The sequence below is a fragment of the Pelodiscus sinensis genome, chromosome 1, assembly GCF_052426305.1.
Source record: "Pelodiscus sinensis isolate ZL-2025 chromosome 1, ASM5242630v1, whole genome shotgun sequence".
Taxonomy (NCBI): domain Eukaryota; kingdom Metazoa; phylum Chordata; order Testudines; family Trionychidae; genus Pelodiscus; species Pelodiscus sinensis.
The window spans coordinates 296,612,875-296,638,697 of record NC_143052.1 but is presented as its reverse complement, the minus strand read 5'-3'; the positions used below and the strand labels follow the sequence as shown (position 1 = coordinate 296,638,697).

The 25,823-nt window shown below is 43.1% G+C and overlaps 1 protein-coding gene across 2 annotated transcripts; it reads left to right on the top strand.

The window, feature by feature from the left end:
- The first annotated feature begins 75 nt into the window (after positions 1-75).
- On the top strand, positions 76-25,230 carry CKAP2 (cytoskeleton associated protein 2). Of its 2 annotated transcripts, none has more exons than XM_075919105.2 (9): positions 76-260; positions 3,135-3,222; positions 9,019-9,097; positions 15,660-16,519; positions 17,827-18,043; positions 18,842-19,009; positions 22,100-22,178; positions 22,987-23,326; positions 24,193-25,230. In XM_075919105.2, exons 1-9 carry the CDS (start codon positions 200-202, stop codon positions 24,446-24,448), a joined length of 2,148 nt encoding a protein of 715 aa, XP_075775220.2. In that variant the 5' UTR covers positions 76-199; the 3' UTR covers positions 24,449-25,230. The 2 variants fall into 2 exon arrangements, with proteins under 2 accessions (XP_075775220.2, XP_014429992.3); XM_014574506.3 differs by having other exon boundaries at positions 77-260; positions 9,022-9,097.
- Positions 25,231-25,823: the final 593 nt, after the last annotated feature.

Here is a 25,823-nt window from a genome sequence, read left to right as displayed (position 1 = left end):
GCAGCCCGCTGGCCGTGCGACTGCCCATGCGCGCTGCGTCAAGCTCCAGGAGAAGCCCCATTGGCCAGTTCAAGTCCCGCGGCCGGGCCAATCCGGGAGGCGGTACCGTACCGGGCAGCGCCGAATTCAAACGGCGGAGCGCAGGGGTCGCGCGGCAGCGGTTGTGCGGCTCCCTCCTCCCTATAAATCGTCCGCGGCCATGAGCAGCCGCCTGGTTCCGCAGCTCCCGGCCACCCGCAGAGCCGAGCCGACCTATCGAGGTAAGGGCCGCGCCCGGTAGGGGTCCGTGGAGCCGCCCGAGGCCCCGGCTGCTCCAGCGGTGGGTCGCGTGGCGGCGGGGTCGGACCTGAAATCCGCTGCCGGGATCAGAGCCGGTACCTGGCTGAAGTGTCGCCCGCCTGGTCTCGTTCTGCGCATGCGCCCAGGTAGCGGCAGTGGCTATGGGTGCCCAGGGCAGCTAGCAGCGGGGTGACTCGCTCTGCCGTGGGGGTGAAGGGGGGGGCTACTGCCCCCCCCCCCGTTAGTCTCAGCTGGGATGCCATCCAGGTCTGGGACAGACCCTCTTCCAGAGGCAGCAAGCTCTGCGCATTCCCCCGCCAGTTTCTTGCGCCCACCGCTCCTCAGCTGCAGGGGGAGGGTTCGCTGTACAAGAAGCTACTTCCCTGCCTGTCTCTTCAATCCCCCTCATACCCAGTCCCTGCTGCTGTTCCTCACACTGTTTGCTTGCAGAATCCCCTCTGAGCCCCATTTCCCCTTGCACTTGGACCACTCCGAGCCAGCTGCACCGGGATCCCCACTAAGGAGTCCTCAGTGGGGGCTCTTGCGCATTTCAAAGTGGAAGCACCTGCATGGAGTCTGGGGTCAATGCGGGAGGGGACTTCTCAGCTGACCCCAGGCTCCATGATGCCACTTTGACATACCACTGCTTCCCTCTCCTTGTTGGGGGAGGGGGAAAGAAATCGACTAGTCTACTCAACTATCCAATAGCATCAGTTGACTAGTGCTTAATGTCCTTAATCTGCACCCCATTGAGCCCCAATCCTCTGTACCTGGATCTCTGAGCCCCACTTTTGTAGCGTTTAGACCTCCCCTCCCCCTTTGCTGAACTGTCACCTACATCTCTCCTGCTAAGCTTTACCCACCTTCTCCTGGATCCCTTCCCCCTGCAGAATGCCCTTATTACACCCAGAACCCCCAACAGGCCCCAGTGGATTGAGTGTGCCCCTCACACAATCCTTTCAAACCACACCTGAATCTCCCAGAGCCTCTCACTCTTTAGTTCCTGCCTTACTGCCTGTGCCTGGTGCACCTGGCAAGGAAGGGCAGAGCCATAGGCTGTTTCTGGAGCATGTTGTGAACAGCCTTGTCACTGAGTCTGTTTCTTGTGGGGAGGGAGGGGGGAGAGCAGCACAGTGATTTCCCACCTCTGTGCAGCCAGTGGCCTGTGCTCCCCAATGCCATGTAGGAGCCTCCATGTTTGACAACTTTGCAGAATTGTTATTTTTGGCGCAGAATGCCCTCAGGAGTATCTAATAGTCTGGGCCCACCACTCGTACAGCCACATAAGATCTAAAAACGTAAACAAAATACAGGGGAAAGTGCAGGGTCTGTTCACTGAGGCAAAAAGGAGTGTAGTGTACACGGAATCACTCAATTTAGCCTATTCTTTAGCAAGTATGAACATGGGACTATTCCAAGGATAGCCCAATCCAGGGGTGGGCAAAAAGGCATCTGTGGGCTGGAGCCGGTTGAGTGGGCCTGTGGAGGCCCTGCTGCTCCCCTGACCCCAAGCCAATTAGGGCCTGGGCGGTGGGAGAGTGCCCGAAGTCTTCTTGCTGCTGCGCTCAGGGCAGGGGGGAGAGCGGAGGAAGCTTTGTGCATCCCCAGGCCAATTAGGGTCTGGGGGCGGGGGAGCTGTGTGATGCTTCTTTTGTCCTGCCCCTGCCCTGCAGGGAGCATGTGGCATTTTGAAGTGCTCTCCTGGCCCTGAGTGGGGTGGGGGAGCATGCCAAGCCTCTTCCAGGGCATGGGTGCCTAGTGGGAAGGGGGGGTCAAAGGGGCTCCCCCACTCCCAGACCAATCATGTTTGAAGTGGCCCCTGGGCAAAAATGATTGCCCACCCCAGCACAATCCCACTTGTCTTTAATATACACAACTATCGCTATTGTGCCTTAAAGATTTCCTTTTAAAGAAACTGATGCTGCAACCCTTGACAAAATAGCTAAATTATCTTAGTTGCTTCCTTTTAATCAAAAAAGGCCCTGAGAAAGTATGCCTTGAAGATAATCTAATTTGGGGTACTGACAAATTTAAGTGAGACAAATTCCATAGTAAATATGACAAGGTTTGGTCACAGATGTGCTGAAATACCACTGATCCTGTTTGTGCCCTTTTTGCGTTGGCACAGAAAGTTAGTGTAATAGAGACACTGAGATTAACACAACTCTGGGAAGGCTCAGTTAAAAACACTTGACACAACACCCTGGTGCACAGTCACAATGGGACCAGAACCCCACAAACATCCTTATAAAACCAGCCAATTGGAGCTGCAACAGCAGTGCCTGTGGCCTGGGCAGCACGCAGAGACCCACTACCCCCCCCCCCCCCCCCCCCCCCCCCCCCCCCCCCTGTATATGGAGTGCCCTGTGCTGACACATGCTGGCTTGCAGCTTTGAGTTGCGTGTGGGGCTATGGCAGCCAAGGTGCCTGCCCGAGGGTCCCACTGGGACACTGGACAGGAGCCACCTACTATGGTAAGCACCTCTTGGCCAGAGCCAGCACTCCACCCCATATCACAACTAGGGATGTGATAGTAGAAATGGTTAACCAGTTACAGTTAACTAGTGACCTGGGCTGGAGCAGCCCCTGCTCATCCCCCGTTAAAGCGGTTAGGTTAAACTTAATGTTTTACTGGCTGACTGATTTAAACTGCATTTTTATATAATTTCATATGTAGTTAGAAGATGTTTTCTTCAGATCTCAGTTCAGATATTTCATTTATTTGTCTTTTGAATTTTGATAATATTGGCCTAAAGATACTTCATTTTATTCTTACAAATTCCTTTGAGATGAGTTGAGCTGAAATAAGGATTTTGTGTAACTAAAAAAATTTTCACTTTCTTTTAATCCATTAGAACAGAGAAGACAAAAGGTTGAAGAATACTTGTTGAGAAAAAAGTCCATTTCTGGGTTGCTCATTCCAGAGAAGCAGACAAATACCAGGTGGAGTGAATTAAATGTCTATCATGAAGGGGACAGTTCACTCCTTTACACTGTTGCTATGGGAAGCTGAATTACCAATCAATAGCACTTAACCACGTTTTAAAAAATTACATTATTTAAACCTTTCTAATTTTATATCATGCTTGTAGCTGAAAGCTTCTGAGTAACAAATATTGCTTAATATATTTCTAAACTATAAGGGATAGCAAATCTCTGTAGTCAAGAGATAGTGTAGAAGAACTGAGAGAAATCTGAGTTCTAATCCTGGCTCTATTAACTAGCTGCATGATCTTTCCCAAGTCACTTCACCTCTGTGCCTCAAATTTCCCATCTATAAAACTCAGGAATAAGACTTGCTTTCCTCTTCAAGGGTATTGTGAAAATTAGCATTGGTGCTATACTTTTGAATCTCTCTGTTGGGCATGGTATTAGTTAGCTGGATGTTTGCTTATAGTGGGTGTGGCCAAGTTTCCTGCAGTCCTGTAAGGTTTGTTTAGTCACTGTCCTGGCTCTCAGTATTCTGTGCTGTTTAGCTCTACTCTACCCCAACTGTCTTTCACTGCTTACTGGGCTCTAAAAGTGTTGGTAATCCTGCTAAACAAGCATATTTTTTATGCTTTATTTACTTATTTCCTTGTGCCAATACAATAACATTTTGTAATACAGTAGAGTCTCGATTATCCGACCTAAATGGGACCAAAGGATGGTCAGATAATCGAAATGTTGGATAATATAGAAAATACCTTGTGGGGTCCAGGGTATTTTCCCTGTCAGCTCTGGCTCCCCCATCCTCTCTGGTCAGCCGAACTGCCCCACGGCTGGCCGGGAGAGAGAAGGGAGGTCGGGGGAAGCGCAGCTGGCCGGAGGGGATGGGGGAGATCAGGGCGCCCCACAACCTTCGGGGGGCGGGGACAGATGGGCTCCAGCTTCCTGCTGCATGGCCCTGCTCCCTCCTCCCTCTTCTCTCACTGCCTTTGTCTCTGCACTACCTGGCACCTTCCCCTCCGTGCTCCGCTCTGCCAGCTCCGCTGGGCGGCCACAAGCAGGTCAGATAACACGGGATGTCGGATAAAGGAAGGTCGGATAATCAAGACTCTACTGTAGCATGAACAGTTTATGAAGACTGCGTATAAGCCTTGGCTAGGTGTAGATTTCTATAGGGTGTATCAGTATAATCCTACATTAAGGAGCACTGCAAGCATTGTTCCATTTATTCACATCAGTGAAATAAAAGACCTACTATGCTTTGGCAAATTCTCTTGTGGTGGTCAGGTCCTGAGGGTCTGGACTACATGAGAGGTATAACATGAGATGTCAAATATTTGCTGTATTCATACAGCTGACTTTGTAAAAGGATATCCATGTGAAACATCATGCTATCTTAGCATAATGATTTCTAGCACTAACTCTCAATGCAGGGACAAAATTGCTCATCCTGATTGAGAACTTCAATCTCTCCTTTCACTTTTTTCCCCATATTCAATGCCTTCTCTTACATTGTCCATTTTCAGTATTATTTAGTTAATTCATAACTTCATGCCATCATTTTTATGGCGTGCATTTAAGGCAGCATAGATTTTTTTTTTAAAAAACCTGTTTTGTATTACATGCAGATTTCATTTTAAATAGTTTAAAACTTAAACTTATCTTAAAACAAGGATGGGCAATAATTTTTGAATGGGGGCCACTTCAAAAATATTTGAAGTGGTTGTGGGCAGGGCCTAGAAGGGGCTGGGCCTTTAAGCAGCCGGAGTTGAAAAAGCTCGTGGCCCCCAGGCATCATGTTAGTGTGGAACTGGAGCTGCGAGCCCTTTCAATTCCTGCTATTTAAAAGGCTCTCAGCTCCTGTCCTCACGGCTAGCGCATTGCCTGGGAGCTGGGGATGCTAGAGCCCTTTCAACTGCTTTGATTTAAAGAGCTCGAGCCTTCCCCAGGGTTGTTGTCTGACTGCTGTGGGGAAGATGTGAGTCTTTTAAATAGAAGCAGTTGAATGGGCTCGCAAGAGCCTGGCTCCCAGGCAATGCAGTACAGGGCGTGGCCAGGAACTGCTGCATAGGCTGGGTCAAAGCCTTAGGTGGGCTGAATCCAGCCTGCTGAGAGGCTTTTGCCCATCCCTGTCTTAAAACATTTAAATATAAAAAGTACAAAATTCAAGAGCCTCTATCAAAAGCTTTGCGTTAAATAAAGGCTGCTGCTCCAGAAAAAGAGAGATGTTTTCCCCAGATGCTAACTTTTGAAGGAAAGCTTTATTAATTTGGTATACTAGAATTAGGGATGTAAGGTTAACGGTCTAAACTCTAAGCTGACGCTTATTTCCCGTTACCATTTAAACCTTGTTAGTGAGCATGGGTGGGGCAGTCAGGAGCCCGTGGGGTTGGCAGCCGCTAGGATCCTACAGTGGGTCTGGCAACAACTGGCAGCCTGTGGGGCCTGAAGTAGTCAGGATCACAGAGCCTGCGAGGACCAGCGGCAGCCTGGAGCCTGCTTAACTGTGTAACCAATAGAATTTCCATCGATTACATGGTTAATATTTTTAAACATTTTTTTTATATCCCTACTATAGATCATCCCAAGTAATTTTAAGATATTTGAACATTTTCCCAGGCTGATCTGAAATAATTAGTTTAATTGACTACACTTAATTCCTCTGCTTAGTAAATCATCTAGCTGTAAATGTGAAACACTTTTGATTAGATTTTTGTATCCAAAACATTAAGGTTAACACTTAAGCTTAGCAAAAATAAGCTTTATTTGCTGTTCTTTGTGTTTAATTAAATTCCAGTTGCCACTCTGATACACCTTGAGACAAAATCATGAAGAAAAGTTAATTATCTGGTAAATGAACAATAAATCATCCACCTTATTTTAACTAACAAATATGTACAATTCATAAGAATCTGAAAATATTAAGCTATGTAAGTGCTTAAGTATATAGTCATGTATCCCTGTAGATAGCAAAAAGATGGACCAAATCTAGTTTCAAGCTCCTATGTAGTTGTAAATAAACACTTTTTAATGGTTATATCCAGGGCCCTACCAAATTTATGGTTATTTTGGTCAATTTCATGGTCATAGGATTTAAAAATAGTAAATTTCACGCTTTCTTCTATTTAAACCTAAAATTTCATGGTGTTATAATTGTAGGGGTACTGACTCAGAAAGGAGTTGTGGGGAAGAGTCACAAGATTGCTATGGGGGTGGAAGTGGTACTGCCATCTTCAAGACCATCCATTGGGAGCTGTTGGTCCTAAACCCCACTTCATCCTACCCTTGTTCTGCCACCACTCCATTCCTTTCTCTAAGCTTCGTCCCTGCCCTGCCCCATCCCATGAAAAATGCAACCCAGGGTTTAACAGGAGGCCTGATTCCAACAGCAGGGGTATCCCGCATGCTCATTGGTGGTGGAAAACAGAGTGACCTGGCCCCAGCCTGCTTTGCTCTCCTGGCTCCCAACTGCGTTGCTTGGAGGAGCAGAGCAGGCTAAGGCCAGGGTGTTCCGATTTCCCACAGCTCCTGCCAATGCTAGTGTGTGGGGGGTTGGGCCTGATTCTCCCCCCCCCCCCCCCCCGGTAATCCCCCAGGCTGTCTTGGGCCACATGGGACCCTTCCCCCTTCCCCCCCCCCCCCCCCCAAAGTGTGGAGCTGCTCTCCCAATGGACAGGATGGCGCTGGTTATCCTTATTTTTGTGCTGCTGCAGGCGGTGGTGCTGCTTTTAGAGCTGGGTGGCCAGAGAGTGGTGTCTGCTGGCCAGGAGGTCAGCTCTAAAGGCAAAGCTGTTGCCACCAGCAGCATAGAAATAATGATGACATGGTATTGCCACCCTTACTTCTGTGATATTATATGCAGAGCTGGGCCCTCAATCTGCAGCTGCAACACTATGGCCCTCCAACTCTGAAGGCAGTAGTGCAACTTCTGTGCGGCTACAGGTGGGGTACTGCATTCAGAGCTGAGCGACTGGCCAACAACCTCAACTCTCTGGCCACCCAACTCTGAGGGCATTGCAGAGGGGTAGCAATTCCACAATTCCCCCTAAAATAACCTTGCCTTGCCCCCTGTTGCAACTTCTTTTTTGGGGTCAGTACCACAATTTGAAAATAGGGATGTAATACTGAACTCGACTAAATACTTAACGGATAAGTGGTGCTTATCAGTTAATGCTATCAACTGCATGCAACATTTCCTCCTCCCCATCCCTCTGCAAATAAATTTTTGAACTTGTGCAGTGCAGGAGCAGGCTGGCTCATGCATGGACCCAACATCATCCCCAGTGGGGGTAGTACTTGTACAGAGCTGCAGTGAGAGTTGATGCTGGTCCCAGCACAAAGAGCTGGCGCACGGTTAGGCTGGCTCAGTCCTGGCTTGTGCTGGGACCTGGCTTTAACCCCTACTGTGGCTCTGCACAACAAGTGCTTGTAGTGCAGAGCCACAGTGGGGGTAATTATTGGACCCAGCAGGAGCCAGGATTTAGTGGTAGCAGTGCTACCCATTATCGACTAATCATGTAGTCAATTAAATTTTTGTCAACTACACAATTAGTGTATTACTGGTTTCTTAATATCCCTATTTGAAAAACTCTGGTCTCCTCCATAAATTTGGTATAGGATTAAAAACACACAAAAGACCAGATTTCATGGTCCTTGATGCATTTTCCTGGCCATGAATTTGGTAGGGTCCTAGTTATATTGGCCAATGAGAATGCATCTTTCCTTAGAATACAACTGAAGTAGAAATGGAAAAGTTTATTTAAAATCCATGATTTAAATCAAGGCTTTCCACTTAAGAATTTCAATTAGCAATTTAAATTATGGATTTAAATAATCTTTATTTCAGCATAGATTTATTTTTACGGGGAGGCTTTGCCATCTTATTTTTCATTGTTGCTGTCAGTCTCTTTCCCTTTAAGACTTGAATCCCAGATTTCTGTGTCAGGGTACATCTAAACTACATTCTATTTTTGAAAGAGGATAAGTAAATTCTACGGGAATTTGCATATCTTCTTCCAATCTCACTTTTTCCAATCTCACTTTGCCTTCAAAAGTGAAAGTAGTCTGGACAGAGCTTTTTTTGGGGGGGGGAACCCCCTTTTAAAACAAACATGTAAACCTTTTCCTTTTATTTAAAAAAAAAAGCGATTTCCTTCTCCCCCCCCCCCCCCCAAAGGGTGTGTTTTTTGGGGGGGGGGAGGGAACTGCATCCAGGCTACTTTTCATTTTCGAAAGATCCTCTTTCAAAAGTGAGATCAGAAGAAGATATGCAAACTCTGTGGAATTTGCATATCCTCTTTTGAAAATATAGCAGTCTGGACTAGCCTCATTGTCCCAGGTCACTCATAATTGTGTGACTTCGGTAAAGTCCCTTAACCTGCTTTCCTCTTAATGTATACAGTTCCTCTTTTTATTACTGAAACAATTGGTAACAAAATTGCTACATCAAAGGCTGTTGCCTTCTGTGTTCTCTGGATCATTCTATCAGCTACTACTAAAGGAGGAGGAAGACTGATCATATTGGAACAGTTATAGGGCTAGCTTCTAAAGCAAAAATAATAGCTACTAACTCTGTTTCTGAAAGAGGAATTGGTATATGTATCTTTTGCTAGTAGCATCAAATATTTCTATGCAGTGGTTTTGATTTGTAAATTAAAACTGAAATAGATATCCTTTTTGGGACAAAGTTACTAATATGCCGTTTTACAGAAATCATGAATGGTAGATTCTGCTTAACTCACAGAATTGGTACGATAGTATATATTCAAAATCCATTTTTAGCCATTCTTAACTCTATGCTTTTCTTCAAAGCAGTAACAGAATTGGGAAAGCAGCTAGCGATAAACCGCAGGACAAAATAAAAGTCTTAAAATCTGCAAAGCAGAAAATGGTAAGTTTATGCGTTTTTTTTTTTTTCTTCTACGTAACTGGCAGAAACACTGTAGCTACAAATTCAAAACAAGACTTTGTTGTTTAGCATTAACACAAGTGATTTCCACAACATGAAAAACTTGTATGCATGTAGCAATAAATGATTAAGATTTCATTCATACTAATCAGTTAATGTGTGCTTGCTTTAGAGCCTTACAAAACACTATCTTTATGAATATACTGCATCCCAATTTTCTCCGGTACAAAATAAGCCTTCTGAACTGACTCTTAAGTCTGATTAATGGGATTATTTTACTGTGACATCTATAGTTCAAACTGTAGAGTAGGTTCCATTATACAGTAAAAGCTTTTATCTGGCATGTTGCGAGAAGAGGGCTTCCAGGAAATGAAATAACAATTAACTAAGGGCGGGAGGGGAAGAGTGCATCTTAGGGCAGGGAGTTTAGGGTACAGAAGGGGTTTGACACTGGATTTGGAGGGACACTCACCTCAGGCATCTCATCACAATTGCCCTGTCCTGGCTGCTTCTAGGTGGAGGCACTCTATCCCATCCCAAGTGCTGACTCTAGCTCCCAATGACAAGGAGCTGTGGGAGTAAGGGCCTGTAGGCAGAAGCATCTGGCCCTGCACCAACTGGACTATAAACTAGATTTTTAATGAAGATCAGAAATGCCAGTCTCTAGAGCTTTTCGGTTAGTGAATGCTAGATAAAACAGCTTTTGCTGTAATATCCTGTCTTCTCATACTCATAATTTTAGGAAAAGTTTGGCTGAAATTTTCCATACTTGGTCTCTATTCTGAGCAAAGTCTCTTCAGCTGATAAGGGAGTGGAAAGTTCTAACGTTCCAATATCACTTTAATAGGACCACAGTGAAAAATGGTAACAATTGGCATGGCTATAACTGGAGTGTGTGCTCTTCCAATTTGTAAGGCACAGACAAATTTACTGAGTATGTTAGAAAGTAATCTGCTAAAAATCTTGGTAGAGCTTAAAAATGATCTTTTCCCACATGTATATCGCTACCTATGGCTAGAACCCTACCAAATTCACTGTCCATTTTGGTTAATTTCACAGCCGGGGGCTTTAAAATTTGTTAATTTTATGATTTCAGATGTTTATATCTGAAATTTCACAGTGGTTATCTTGGGAGTCCTGACCCAAAATGGAATTGGGTGAGGTTTGTAAAAAACATAAGAATGGCCATACTGGGTCAAACCAAAGGTCCAGTATCCTGTCTGCTGACAGGGGCCAATACCAGATGCCCCAGAGGGTGGGAACACAACAGGTAATCCTCACACGACATCTCTCCTGTCACCCATTACCAGACAAATAGAAGCGGGGGACACCATTCCTACCCATCCTGGCTAATAGATTCATGGAGGTTAGGCCCATCAATGGCTATCTAGCTCTTTTGAAACCTGTTGAAGTCCTAGTCTTCACCACATCCTTTGGCAAGGAGTTCCACAGGTTGACTGTGCACTGAGTGAAGAAAAACTTCCTTTTGTTTGGAAGTTGTTGGAAATTCTTTTCCTCTTCTTCCCCCCCCCCCCCCCCCCCCACTCTCCAAGATTATGATCCTCATGTTTGTGCTGCCTTTAGAGCCCAGCAGCCACCAAGCTGTTAGAGGAGGTTAGTGGAGGTGTGTAGGAGCTCTCTCAGGCTGCTGGAAACTCCTAGCTATTGCATTGCTAGATTAAGGCATGGCCCTCAGGTAATTTGGTGCATCCCCCAATCCCCAGAAAAATGGTTGCCCCAAACTTGGAAGAAGCACAGGGCAGAAGCGCTGACAGGGTTACCTGAGCCCTGGTAGGAGCCATGGGGGAAGAAGCCCTGAGCCTGGGTACTGTCACTGTCAAACCTGAGCTGCCCTAAGACTCATTTGGAATGGCTGGGGGTGGCTGCTTTGAGCTCTAGGTAGAGTGGCAGAGGATAGAAGCCCTGAGCGTGAGCTGCCTTGGCTGCAGCTAGCAAGAATGGAAGCCCCTAGCTTGGTGCTTAGAGCCTCAGCAGGAGCTGCCTGAGGAGAGGGAGCAGAAGCCCAGAACCTAGGCTGTTCCAGCTGTAGCCACCAGGACCGAAGCCCCCAGCTCGGCAGGAGCTTCTGAGGGAAGAAGCCTTGAGATTAGAGCTGCAGGGATGGGGATGGAAGCCCAGAGCCCAGCTCTTAAGGCTGCTTAGGTGCAAATTCAGGGTGTACCACCCTGATTTCTGTGCTGGCTCTGGAGGTGGGTCTGATTTTTCTCAACAGTTACCATGCAAGGGAAGGATACTTTCTCTCTCCCCCAGTGTGGCCAGACTGGGAGTTTGGAGACTGGCCTGTCATCAGCACGGAAGATCAGATTTCATGGGGAAGGACTGATTTCATGGTCTTTGACACGTTTTTCATGGCCATGAAATTAGTAGGGTCCTGCATGTGGCCTTACCAGATCTGATGTGCACAGAGTCTATTGATAGGAGAACTTATAAGAGGAGATTAAACTATCAAATTGAAAATTCCTTTCCAAAATTATCTTGTAAGGAAAAGATGAAAATATCAGACTAAACATCCACAATTCCAGGATTTCCGATTTGAAAGGTGTAAGCTGTCAACCTAAGAGTATAATTAATAGAACAAGACAGTAACATTAGAAGTGATACAATGAAACTAAGAAGAAAAGTTGGAATTGAGCATTAGGTAGGAAGTTGCCCAATGGGAAGTGCTTGAGCTATAGAGGCAACCCTTTGAATAGCTGCATGAGATCAATGTTTCATTTATAATAGGATGTACAAAATAGGTTTCAGAGAGATCCACTTCTTGGGCAGAGAGATCCACTTCTTGGGCAGAAAGAACATTTAATTTGGTTGAGTCCTTAAACATTTTTTCTAAATCTCATGCAGCATAAAAATGGCTTTTTAAAAAAAAATCAGTGATGGCTTCCACAGCCCATGAATTAGGACCCTATCAAAATTACATCTGTGAAAAACATGTCTCAGATGGTGAAAGTTGATCTTTTGTGTGCTTTTACCCTATACTATACAGAGATCATGGGGGAGGCCACTGTTTCTCAAACTGAGGATCCTGAGCCAAAAGGGGAGGCAGGAGAATTGCAAGATTATTGTAAGGGGGCATGTGTGTCACTGTATTGCCATTTCTGCACTGCCTTCAGAGATAGGTGGCCAGAGAGTGGTGATTGTTTACCAGGTGCCCAGCTCTGAAGGCAGCGCTGCTGCCAGCAGCCATGCAGAATTAAAGATGGCTTGATATGGTATTGCCACCTTTACTTTTGGTCCACAGCTTTCAGAGCTGAGCCCTTTCAGAATTGCCACCCTTTCAGCCACTCAGCTATGAACATAGCAGCGCAGAAGTAAGGGTGGCAATATCCTACCATTCCATCCATACTTTTGTGTTGCTGATGTTGGTGGCACTGTCTTCAGAGCTGGGCTCTTGGCTAGCAGCTGCTGTTCTTCGGCAGCCCAGTTTTGAAGGCAGCGCTGCCATTAGCTGCAGCACAAAAGTAAGATACTGCAACCCTATTATAATGACAGCCCTCTTTTGGGTCAATTCCTATTGACTGTCTAGACTGCAGGGTTTTTTCGGAAAAAGTAGCCTTTTTTCGAAAACTGCACCTGCATCTAGACTACAGCCGCGTTCTTTCGAAAGTAAATCAAAAGAATGCGGCTTTTCTTTCGACGGCGGTACTCCTCATTTCACGAGGAAGAATGCCTTTTTTCGAAAGTGCTCTTTCAAAAAAAGGCATTCTTGAATGCAAACAGGGCTTTTTTGAAAGAGAGCATCCAGACTGCCTGCGTGCTCTTTTGAAAAAGCGGCTCACTTTTTTCGAAAGAAGAGATTGCAGTCTAGATGCTCTTTCGAAAGAAGCTTTTTTCGAAAGAGGCTTGCAGCCTAGACGTAGCCATTGTTACAACACTCTGAAATTTCAGATATAAATATCTGAATTCATGCACTTTCCTAGTCATAGGATTTTTAAAACTGTACACTGACCAGAAGGGATTGTGAATTTGGTAGTGCCCTACCTATGTGGTTCCAAACAGTTGTGTGAAATCAAAGAGAATTAACAATACCCTTGGAGTACATGTATCATCACTTAACAACTCAAGCTAGTAAACACACCAAAATGCATATTATCCACACATACTTCAGCTTTAAGATGCTAAACAAATCTGAGTTAACTAGAAATATTTACAAGGAGAGCATAACTAATACAATATTTACTGATACTGGAAAGGAGAATAAAAGACATTCACTAAGGCTTATACAGTTACTCTGGATCCATGCTATACAAGAACAAGTGAAAGAGACCAGTTAAAACAGATAAAAGTTCTCCTACTTTGAAACTTTCACCTTGGCTGTGTCTACACTGGGCCACTTATTCTGGAAAAGCAGCCGCTTTTCCGGAATAAGCTGCGAGCTGTCTACACTGGCCCCTTGAATTTCCGGAAAAGCACTGACTATCTACTGTAAGAAATCAGCTGCTTTTCCAGAAAAACTATGCTGCTCCTGCTCAGGCAAAAGTCCTTTTTCCCGAAAACTGTTCCGGAAAAGGGCCAGTGTAGACAGCACAGTAGTCTTTTCCGCAAAAAAGCCTCGATCGCAAAAATGACGATCGGGGCTTTTTTCCGGAAAAGCGCGTCTACATTGGCCACAGACACTTATCCGGAAAAGGCTTTTCCAGAAAAGCGTCTGTGGCCAATGTAGACGCTTTTTTCCAGAAATACTTATAACGGAAAACTGTTCCATTTTAAGCATTTCCGGAAATTCATGCCAGTGTAGACGTAGCCCTTGTGTGTGTCACCAACTCAGAGTAGATGCCCCGGAACAAATTAACACATGGCTTCAGGGTTTGTAGTCAGATGCATGTTTCAAAGAGCTTGTAAGTAAGGTTTCATCCTACAAAACAACTAGCATCACATCTAGTACTTGCTATTTCTGACTCATAAGAACCAGAACTCTACCACATAGCAAAGATCTGGCCTTAATGCAAACACAGAGGACTGCAGCAAGTGAGTTGGGACACTCCAAACAAACTGCCCCCTGCCTCCACCTCACTGCACAGATGCCAGCACCTACCTGTCTCCTTTCCCCCCCCACCTACTCCTGTGCAATCTGCTTTCCCCCCAGCCTACCCGGAGGCTGGGATAAAATCCTGTTTCTCAGATCTGCAGGCACAAACTACCTCTCCACCCCTCCCCCACCTCACTCCAGAACACTACAAACTCCCTCCACCTCACCCCAGTGCCAGCACCCACCCATCCACCCCCTTCTTTCCCTCACCTATCCCATACACTCAACCCCTTACTTCCCCCTTCCCAGCCCAGGAGGCTTGAGGAGAGTGCTGGGTTTCTGCCTCTGCCCTCATGCAGATGGGATTCTCCAAAGTCCCTTCCCCTCTGACTACCCCTCAGCCAATTATTCCCTCCCTCCAACCACTTATTCCCTCTATCGCCCCTCCTTACCTGCTTTGGGAACTCCTCAGTTTCAAGCACGCAGTAGCTCCACTTGAAGCTGCTGCTTAGCAAGATGCCCCTCCCCATACTGGTCAGTTGAGCAGGAGCACTGAACTTCTGAGTGGGGCTTGGGAAACAGCTATTAGGTCACAGCTATTTACTCTTGTTTCTCTCCCTCAATACCTCCTTTGCAGCAACTTCCATCTCTGATTTTTTTTTTTGAGTTAACACTCACCACCTTTTCCATTCCATCTGCTAAAATAGTTAACAATAGAATAGTTAATGTTGATTTTTAAGTACTGTCATTGGGCTTTTTATTTGATTCTCCAGTAAGATTTCTGTGTGATGGGGTGTTCTTACCTGAATCATCATTTTTGGGCTGCCTTCTGCCTCAGGGACATGACATTGCCATCCAGACATTAACTGAATATAAATCAATCTTTATAGTCATGGACTAAACTTTATTTTTTTAAGAATCAAAACTTAGATTTTGGACAGACTAAAGCCAACCTGAAGGCTGTATGTTTGACAGAAGTACTTGAAACCAGTAATCTCCACCTTTCCAGGCTACTGTACCCTTTCAGGAGTCTGTCTTGTGTATCCACAACTTTCTTCTCACTTAAAAACATTGGCTTACACAGGCAGACAAAAATGTGTCACAGCACACTTACTGAAAAATTGCTTTATATCATCCTTTTAATTATAAAATCAATTGGAATATAAATATTGTACTAATGCTTAAATAAATAGGGCAGTATAAACATGTCACTGGAGGAAATTTGTTAGTACTGATTTAGCTCGGCAAATAGCTGAAGAATTCTTTGTATGTCTATGGGTACATGTACCCCTAGTTGAGAACCATTATTTTAGAATCTAGATTTGTTGCCTTTTTTAAATCCTTATTCAGTGCTTGGGTGAGGATTTTTTTTAGTGGCAAGTCAAAATAACAGTTCATATTTCTTTGTTTGTCTCCCTTGTAAGATGTGATGCATCCCGTTTCTTCAGACAACTTAGTTTTTATTTATTTTTCCTTGAAGTCTTGTAAGCTCATTTCAGCAATTTATATTATTGCCATATATTATGCATTTTTTTATCATGTTATTTCAAATACCAGGAAGATAAAGAAAATGCTAATAGACCACCATGGAATCAGCCAAGCAACACTCTGGAAATTACTGCTGCTTCAAAGAGCAAAACCTTAAAAACTACCACTATATTGAGAAACTCAACTGTGGGAACAAATTGCAGTCCTGAAGATCTTAGTTTAGCGATTCATGCTTCCAAAGATGAAGCTGTTGAAATAAAAACCTATCGTGTGTCTTTTAGCCAGTCCTTCCTGCACAAAAGAAACATCAAAGAGAAGCAACTGATTGCAGAGAAGCAGAACACTAATGCCAGTCTGCCAAAGAAACATGTGCCTGGCTCATATTGTGGCAAGATTATCTCATCAAAGATAAACTCTTTCCGAAATACACTAGAAAATGAAGATGCAAAGAGTTCTTTGGCAAACAAGAAACCTATCATTCCTGCCACCAAACCAGCAGTGAGACCACCATCCACCACCAGCAACAATGCAGTCAGGAATAATATTAGAGCCTCAAATTTGGCTAGTGCTGCTAAACCTGTACATGCCACCTCCTTCCAGAAGAAACCTATGAGTGCTTCTCATGGCACCCACTCAAAGTCCATCCAGAGCAAGGAGAAACAAATAGTAACAAATGTATCAATAAATAATATGACTGTCCAGAGACAGCCTGATAGAAGTGGACCACCACCATCATTAAAGACAGCTCTTCGTGATGCAAAACTCACCTCTGTGCCTAGGGCAAAGAGAACTGAGGTTCCATTGAGGGATGTCAAATCAGGAACTTCTGCAAAGTCTGTTTCTGTAACCTGTGTTACCAAGGCCACCCAGGATTCAAAGGCTGGCAACAGAAAACATGTTCTGCCAAAAGAGTCAGCAGATGAGCGAAGGTAACTGGATTAATCCAATTCTTTGGGGGAGGGGTGGATGGAGGTAGTGATTCTCCCCCCTCATTATGCAGCTCTCAATAGACTTGTTTCAGCCATAAGATGATGTGCTCATATTGCTTTTAGATTCACTGTTTTATATATAGGAATTTTTATGCTGGGAACTGCAATCGAAAGCAGTCAGACTAACAACCAAGATTAAAACTAAGTAGTAGAATTCAAATATTAATTGCAGAGGCATTTTAGGCTCTTGATGTGTCCTGCTTTCGTTAGTTTCTGCAGCATCAGAAATACATCTCCAGTCTCTGAAGCTGTGTTGTGTTAACTAGTTTCAGTTGTTACTGGCTAATGGCTGTATGAAATTAATTGGTGGTATTGGTGCAATTATCTCAGATACCCATAACTAGCAATAATTGGCAGTTTCAGCATAGGGATGTTAAAAAGTGGTTAACTAGGTAACTGTGTAACCACTGAGAATCTCATCTTCTAACTTCAAACTCTCCCACTCTTGGGTGCCAGCTGTGCTGCAGACTCTGAAATATAAACTTTATTACAGATCCTACAGCATGGGGCAGCAGCTGGCTCCCTGCAAGCTGGTATGCACTGGAAGCCGGCTCTGGCTCCTGGCCCTGCCCCAGGGAGCCAGCGTGTAAACATTACAGTAACAGATAACCATGAGCCTGTCAGCTAACCATTTAAACAGTTATACTATTAAATCCCTATTTTGGGATGAAGCCCAATGAGAATAGTCTTATCTGGAAATGGCACGGCCCTTCTGCAATAGAATTTAGGCCTGTTGTGCTAGGGAGCTTGCACTGCCACTCCCTATGTTCTGTCTGTACAATGAATAGAGGGATTTTGTCTTTAGGACTTTGTCTAGTGCTTCTCATAAGTATAAATTCAAATGTTTGTTCCTTAAATTTAAGAGCCATGCCATTAAAAGCAGTTCTCTGAACTATGTAGGAAAGCAGGGTTAGTAATGGGTTTTTGTATTTGGGGGTGGGTGTTTTTTGTTGCATCTTTACTCTTTTGCTGCTGTTGGGACAAGAGAAGACTGCTGATCATATCCATCTCTAGCAGATGGAAGTAGTGGCATCAACTGTTTCAAAGGCTTTCATCCAGGCATAGGTGATAGATGAATAGCTTGATGATTGAGAGGGGTGAATTAGGGGATCCTTAAGAACTTTCTTCACCTACTCACAAACTGTGTTTTTAGGACTTCTATGTTGATTGGCCTTAATCTCTGTATATATGGTGGAGAATAAGCTATTTTACAGCAGATGCGAATACACTGATTTGCTTAAATGCAGAATTCGTCTGGCTGAATGGAAGGCAGACAAAGGAAAAGTGATTAAGAGGCCCCAATGTACTGTGCTACAAGTAGCCCAACCTGAGACACAGACATCACAAACTGAAAAAGAACCAGTTAAGTCTTTTTGGGCTACCATAGCAGAAGAAGATGAGCAAGGATTATTCAGTGAAAATGTCAACAAAACTCTTGCAGAATGTCTACATTTAACAGAACAGGTATTACTTTAGTTGTATACTAATATTGTTATCCCATGTGCTCTTACTATGTGGCATTCTCATTGATTTCAGTAGTAATTTCATTCTTGAAGGGCTCTTGTGATTGAGCCCCAAGTAACCAACCACCTGATTTATGACACACAACTTTTATATGGTGCCTGCTATCAAAGTGAAAGGAAGTTAATTCCATAGTTCACTTGTTGCTTTCTGAATTTATTGAATCTTTTTATAAATATTACCTAAGAAGTGATGTTTCCAGAATTTGGAGAAGAGATTATCTATTTCCTAACACTCTGTACAGACTAGTTTCATTTTTGAAGACTAGGTGGTTGAATGGTGATTGTAGCACATTCCACAATAGTTTACTTTGAAATATTTTTCGTAACTACCAACTTAATCAGGATCACTAGAAAAACATACAGGCTGAACTTCTGTTGTTTGTCTGTGGTCTGGCATGATTTTAAGTAGCCAGATGTCCACTTATCATGGTTGTGGCTAAGTTTCCCTTAGGCCCATAACATTTTACAGTCCTAGCTCTCAGTATTCTGTTTTGTTACTTAATTCTAATTTACCCCTAAATATCTTCTATGAGGCCAGTAAGAAGAGGAAGTGTTGGCAATGCTTGACCTCTCATGTTTTTGGCAAATTCTCTGGCTCAGCACCATTCAAGTGCCTAGGGTGCCAGCCCAGAGAGGTTCAACCTATAAAAGCAAATACTAGTTTTCAGTAACAAATGTCTAGTCACTTTTGTTGGAATGTTAAGCTTCAGTCTTCCTGTTGTCTTTTGTAAATATTAAGGGTTATCCTGGGGATGAAGTACGTGCCATGCTGGAAAAATTGATTCAGAGAGTTCCAGATGCAAAAAAACTTGCGAAATATTGGGTGTGTTGCATGCGTCTGGAACAGAAGGGCCCAATTGAAAAGATCATTGCGGTTTATGAAGAGGCAGTTCTGGCAGGAGCACAGGTGAGAAGCAGAATCTTACTTTTTTTGAAAAGGAATAATGGATGTAAAGCTGGTGCATGCAGAAAACCTGCTTATATTGGGGTAGTCAATAGGGGCTGAATCTAGAATACCAGATGGTGTTGTGTTTTTTTTTTTTTTAAACTGAGTCCTAACATTTTTATGTACTTTTATCATATTATTGTTAAAAATAATTTTCTCTACAGTCTGGATTTTGAATACACTTTGGTCAGTAAATTTGGACTCTGACAAAAAAAAATCTATCCCTATTCCATATATTAACGCTAGGGATGTAAGTGACTAGTCAAGTAACCAGTAATCAGGTAGGAACTCAACTAGTTGCTTCACCTACCCACCCTTGCTGCCTCTATCAGAGAGGCATCAAGGAGGGGAGCATGAGCTGGTGCTTGGGGAGCCTGCTTAAAAGCTGGTTCCTCCCCGCCCAGCACCATTTCTGCGGGAGGCAGGGGGTAGCGGGGGAAACAGCACAAGCAGGAATTGAAATGGGCCCACTTGCACTGGTCCCACTGCTGCTCCTCTCCCTTTGGAATGTACAAGAGCTGTCTACGGCTCTTGTACATTTCAAAGGAAAAGACACAGAGGGGAACCCCCTGCCAGCAGGGCCGGCTTTGCTCCCAGCTAGTGGTTCCTGCTGCCTCTCTCCCTTGGAAATATACAAAAGCCGCAAGTGGCTCTTGTACATTTCAAAGTGAGAGGCACAGTGGGAATAGCGCACATTTCCCCCTTATCAATTAATTCAGTAGTTGCTGGAAATTCCATTGACTACCCAATTAGCTGTTTGTTCAAAATTTAACATTGGCTTTTGCTAGCAAAAGCCAAACTCACATAATTGAGTTAACTAAATATACAAACTGCATAAGCATCACAAGCTTTTCGCAATTGTGAATCTTTTTGCATTTATGCTGTAACAGTAAACAAGTTCTGCTTGCAAGCTGAGAAATGCTCATCAAAATTAATTTTTTTTCATAAACTGAGCATTAACTTCAGTGTATTGTGTTAGCTTTGTTAATCCTAAATTATTAGAAAAATGGTAGGTGAGGTAATCTCTTATTAGACCAACTTCTGTTGTTGAGAGACAAGCTTTCAGGTTGCACACAGGTCTTCCTCAGGGCTTGGAACGGTACTCAGAGCCATAGCTAACTACAGTAACAAACAGAATGTGTCGTCTACCTATGGTTCTCAATTACTCTGTCTCAGAGCTGGGAGTTGGGACGCAGCTGAGGGATCCAGGACAGACAGGTTGGGGTCACAGGGATGAGTCTTTGGAATTGAGTGGGGCTGGAGACAGAGCCACAGCCAGGGGTTGAGGTTGGGGATGGGAGGAGAAGCAGAGTCATAACTGGGCCACAGGAGGAGCTGCAAGTTGGTCCTGGGGCTTGTTGTGGAGCCACTCTGAAGCAGGGGACAGAGCCAGGTGTGGGGACAAGAGGCATGGCTGTACTTATGATGGAGGGGCCGGGTGGCGTTTAGTTTCTGCCCCTTCTGGCGTCTGGCCTGGACTCTATGCCTCCTCTCCTTGAAAACACCTAGGAGAGTGCGCCCCCACACTTTGGGGGACCTCTGCCTTCAACATAGTCTGCAAAAGATTTAGACTACATAAGTGAATTTTGTTCAGTAAATTTTCAGACAGGCAATAGATTTCCAAAGAGCTCAACAGCTTGATTGAAAACTTGAGAGATGTGTCTGTACTCCCATTCAAAAATGTTTAGGGCTTCACAAATGGGGAAAAAAGGTTGCATTGAGAGCCTTTGTTTGAAGGGACCATTTACCCTGTGTGAGCCTGCTAAGACCTCTGTAGTCATATGCCAAAATGGGAGAGGAGTAGTGGGTTATAGATTATAATAAGTAAAAAATCCACAAACTCTAAGCAGCACCTGATCCTGGCAGAATGACAGATGCAAAAAAAAAACAACCCATGGGTTCTATACATGCCTATCATAACATCCAAAGCACAGAAATCTCCAGTCATTATGTGGGTGAAACCAGGCAATCATTAAACTCTCAAATGAGCTTGCACAGAAAAATGATAAAAGGACAAACACCACATCACCTGCAAGTGAGTACTTTTTACAAAGCCCTCACTATGACATGTCAGTCCTTCTCCTCAAAGGAAACCTTCACAACACGTTCAAAAGGTGAACCTGGGAGCTCAAATTCATAACTTTGCTAAATACTAAAAATCATGGTCTTAATAAAGATTTATGGCTTATTACAATAACCTTAAAAAAACATAGTCTGGTAGCATTTTATAGACTGGAAGGGTTTGTTTACTTCACCTTGAATGGTCTCTTATTTAGCATAAGTAATTAGATATTCTATCAGATAGTAAGTACCTTTCCCAGACTGAAGAGCACTGTGTAATTCAGAAGTTTCTCTCACCAACTGAGGTTGGTTTAATAACAGTTACTTCAGACACCTTGTCTCTAACTTCTCATGTTACGTAGATGTTCTTGTTATGTTTATTTGGAGGATTTGCTGACTGTAAGGTTGCAAAAGAAACAAGACTTCAGGTTCCAGCAGGGAACAGTAATACCAACACATTGCACAGGATGAATCATGTACAACGTGGTAAAGTTCATGTTGCAATCTTAACTTTCACAGCTAAGGGTTTTATTTTGTTTAAATTCTCAGATTGCAGGGAATTGAGGAGAGAGTTATTTAATAGAACAGTGGATGATGAGTTTCAAAAAGCTAAAGCTTTGTAATTGTTAAATACAAATTGTCAACATCATATGTTCAAATGTATACAGTAAATACCTTTCAATTGCACTGAGTGCTCAATCAGCATTTTTCTAACTTTGCCTATTTATACACTTCAAAAATATTTTTCATTTTCTGTGAGCATGCATGCACACACATTGAAATAAATATTTACTGATAATGTAATCTTTCTAAACCTTTCTATAATGGCTCGCAGATTGTAATGTTCAGAATATAATTTGCATTAATGTAGTTTGTATTGCCCTATTTTCATTTTTCACATTAAACTGTAGAATAACTATGTAGGGATTACAGAGTCAGTTTCACAAAGTTGACATTATGGGCTGTTAATGGAAGCAACTTTTCTTTCAGCCAAAGGATGAGTTACGACACACAGTAGCAGATATTATGAAGAATAATGAAAATCTTCCAAAGAATAATGAAAATCTTGGTAAGAGAGTATTCAACTTCTTTCAGTTAATCTAAGATTCTGACTCATGAATAAAATGCTGATACTTTTTAAAAAACAGTGTGCACCCTATCTTAGTGTCATGGTATGGAAGCTGATCCATTTGGTGTGTCAATTTCAAATTGTCTGAAACATAATGCAGACTTATTGCTCCACAGCTGCTAGCATGTTGCTAAGATTGACAAGCTACACTAGCAGACAGAGCCCCAATCATATACATTTTTTCCAATTTTTATTTTTTATTAACTCTGTGGAGTCCAGTCTCTTCAGCCTGAGGTTTAAATATATCAAGGGTGAAAATCCATAATTGGTGTAATTGTCTAAGTGGCACAAAGGTATCTGCAACTACTTGCAAATTCCTTCTGAGGAATCATCCAATATGATGAATTAAAGGTGCCGCCTGTGGTGCGGTGGGCCTCCCCCCCCCCCCCCCCCCCCCCAAGTACTATTACACCTGCTGCCTCCTGAAAACCAGGCTGCTTTCAGGTATGTCAGGTTGATCTTCCAAAATCATTAGTTGCCTTCGAAAATTGTTTGATTCATATTTCTTGTGGAGAAAATAGTTTTAGCAATAGGTTAAAGTGAAGCTAAGATCTGTAAATATTGTGCTATAGATTGCTATTGCAAAAAATGGTGTTCAGAAGCTCTAGAATTTCAATTACTGGCTCCTGAAGAACATGGTGAAACCACTGACTTTTCCTTTTTGTTTTACACTCTGCTGCTAGTTACTAAATCTTTAATGGCAACCACTCATGACCGTGTTTCTACTTCTAATCTTTGTAACTTTCAGAGGAATGTGTGAAGGAAGAGGTGGTCGGCAAAGAAGCTAACTCTTCTCTCCAGAACGTAGAGGCAGTCTTCAAAGAGCTCAACTTGAATGAAGAGAAGGCAGATATTAGCAATGAAGTGCTCAAAAAAGAGGAAACAGATTCATCCATGAAGCCAAGACAAGAGACCTTACTTAAAGAAGATAAAAAGCACAGAACTAAAGAACAAAGAAAGCAGTCTGCAAACTGCAAAACTGAAGATACAAAAAAAGAGGCAACATTACAATTTAAGACTCCAGACAAAGAAAAAGAGGGATCTTATTTAATTAAATACAATTTGTCAACCACTCCATATTTAGAAAGGTAAGATGACTTATGGTAAATCATAGAAGTTCCTGCACTTCCTGAGTGTTTAGGGAAACATGTATTTTTGCATCACAACTGCAACAAATCAAACATCTAGTTTAGAACTGGAATTCAAGAGTCTGGTGGTCTTAAGTGCTGCTTCTCCTTTTACCCCAATAGTGAATGGGTGGAGAAAAACTTTACATCTAAAAGAAAGTCGCTTAATAGGACTGTTGCAACTCAAATTTCTCAACACAAGTCCTCTGTCTTTTTTGGCATAAATATCAGTTACCTCCACATATTTGACAGGATCTTCTTAGTCACACAATTTAATTCTTTGCCTCTGGGGATTAACACTGGAGAACTGGGGATACTTACTCTAAACACTGCAAGGCAGAGCTTCCCCTGCTCAGGACATTGACAATACATTTATGTACTTGGGGGATGTGTGCCAAGCTTTGGAACCTGTATTACTGCCTTCCTGTGTAGACAGCTGAATGCTCTGGGGAGAGTGTAGGGGAAATGTTGGGGGGGGGGGGTGTTTGAAATATATGTAAGTTTTTGCCTGGAGCAACTCTTGGCTAGCAAACATAGTGGCAAAGAACTCTATCCTTGGGCAAAATGAACTTGGTGTTTAAAACATACTTAACACTCCTCTGGATTTAGCTTTTGGGGGGCATTGCATGTGGTCATTATCTTCTCTTTGTTGGAGGTGGGGGGGGTTGGAATGGTATGGTTGGCTAAGGCAGGAAGAAGCATGACTTATTGTTTGTGTGGTCTCTGATTAGGCTTTCATGTGGGTCATCTTATGGAAAGACAGACTAAAAATGGCTCAATACACATTTTAATCCACAAATGTGGCTTTTTTTCCCTCTTTTCTGAAGTGTGAAGAAGATGATGCAGTGTGAGGCAAATGACTCTGCTGTTAAAGATATAAAATTCTTAACCCCAGTAAGGCGTTCTCGTCGCCTTCAGGAGAAGTTGTGCAAGCTACCAAATATGTTAAAGGATCATGATCCCTGTGTTTCTTCACTTGAACAGCTGGGGGAACTCGGAGCTGTAACCAATGCTTTTATCTACAGACGGAACAGTGCACTACAAGAACCCACTACTCTTTCGGAAGAGCAAGAAGAGCAGTAGCTTTAGTGGGGAAGAATTATAAATTCTCTTAGAAGTTTGATTTATTCCTGCTTTTGCAATTGTATTCTGTTTTAGATATGCGGAGTTGGCTTAGTAACTTAAAGGTTTTAAGACTGCTCATGTCATGATGCAAATTCCATATGGCTTATTTTGGAATTCAGCAGTTGCAGAATCAAGTATAGAGCAAACTTTTCTGTTTATATTTGAAGAACTTTAAGTATTTAAACTCTCATTTTATCAAGTGTTTTTTCCTCTCAAGCCTTGTAACAAATATGTAGTGTTGGTTTATTTTGTATTGTAAATATTAGTGTCTGTCTTGTTTAAATGTTACGTTGAATACTAATTAGGGAATAGATTTAACATACCCTATAATTCTAATGGGTGTTTAGCCATGGAGACTTCCTCCCACACTGTAGATTGTGAAATTTTAATCCATTTACAGCAGACTTCCAATAATCTGGCACCTTTGGGACGCAGGGGGTGCTGGATTATTGGATATGCCAGAGTATCAGGAGGTACTCCGGCAGGGGGGCTGTGACGGGGCGGAGGGAGAAGGGTCAGGCGGGGAATAGCACGGCGTGGGGTGAACCAGGTGCTGGTGAGAGCAGCTGGGGTGCTGCCCAGTTGGTCCCGCAGCGCCTCATTATGTATTGATGGGTAATTAATTTGAAAAACTAACAATACTAAGTTTTTCTAAAAAAGAAACAAATGGTGAACTTCAAAATAGCTTTTTCATGCAGTTTCCATTTTAAGATCTGATTCATTAAAGTACTTAAACACTCCCCTTGATTTATTGTATTGAAACTTTAATAGAGGGATCTTCTTAAGCAATCTGTAATGTGGCAGATTTTCCAGTACACTTACCAATTTAGTTACTTTTACTTGATTTATATTAACTGTTTACATCACGAAACCCTATAGGGCAGGATTATAGTTATAAAATTATAATCAGACTAAAATTACAGAAAATGATTTTTTTCAAACTACTGGTTGGACAATGTCCTCAATCCAAGTATCTTTCAATTAAAGATAGACAATGTATTTTGCGCATATATTTGCTTACATCCCTCTCTCCCATTATTTAAAAAAATGGTTGGGCAAAGTGATCTTAATAGCTAAGGTGATTGGTTACAAGCTCCTATTTTGAATGTTCATTTACAATCATTCCACTGAAGCTCAAACAAGTTTGTTCTCTCAGCTGAATTTGCTGAGTAGTGGCACTGAAGTACCTTTTTCTGTACAGAATTCTTTCTGTTAGATAGAAATGCAAGCTTCTTCGTGCACCACTGCCTGGGTGATTAGTGGATAAGACAACAGATACTGTACACTTAACTGAAGCCAATTTTCATTTCAGTTCATTAAGATCACCAATAGC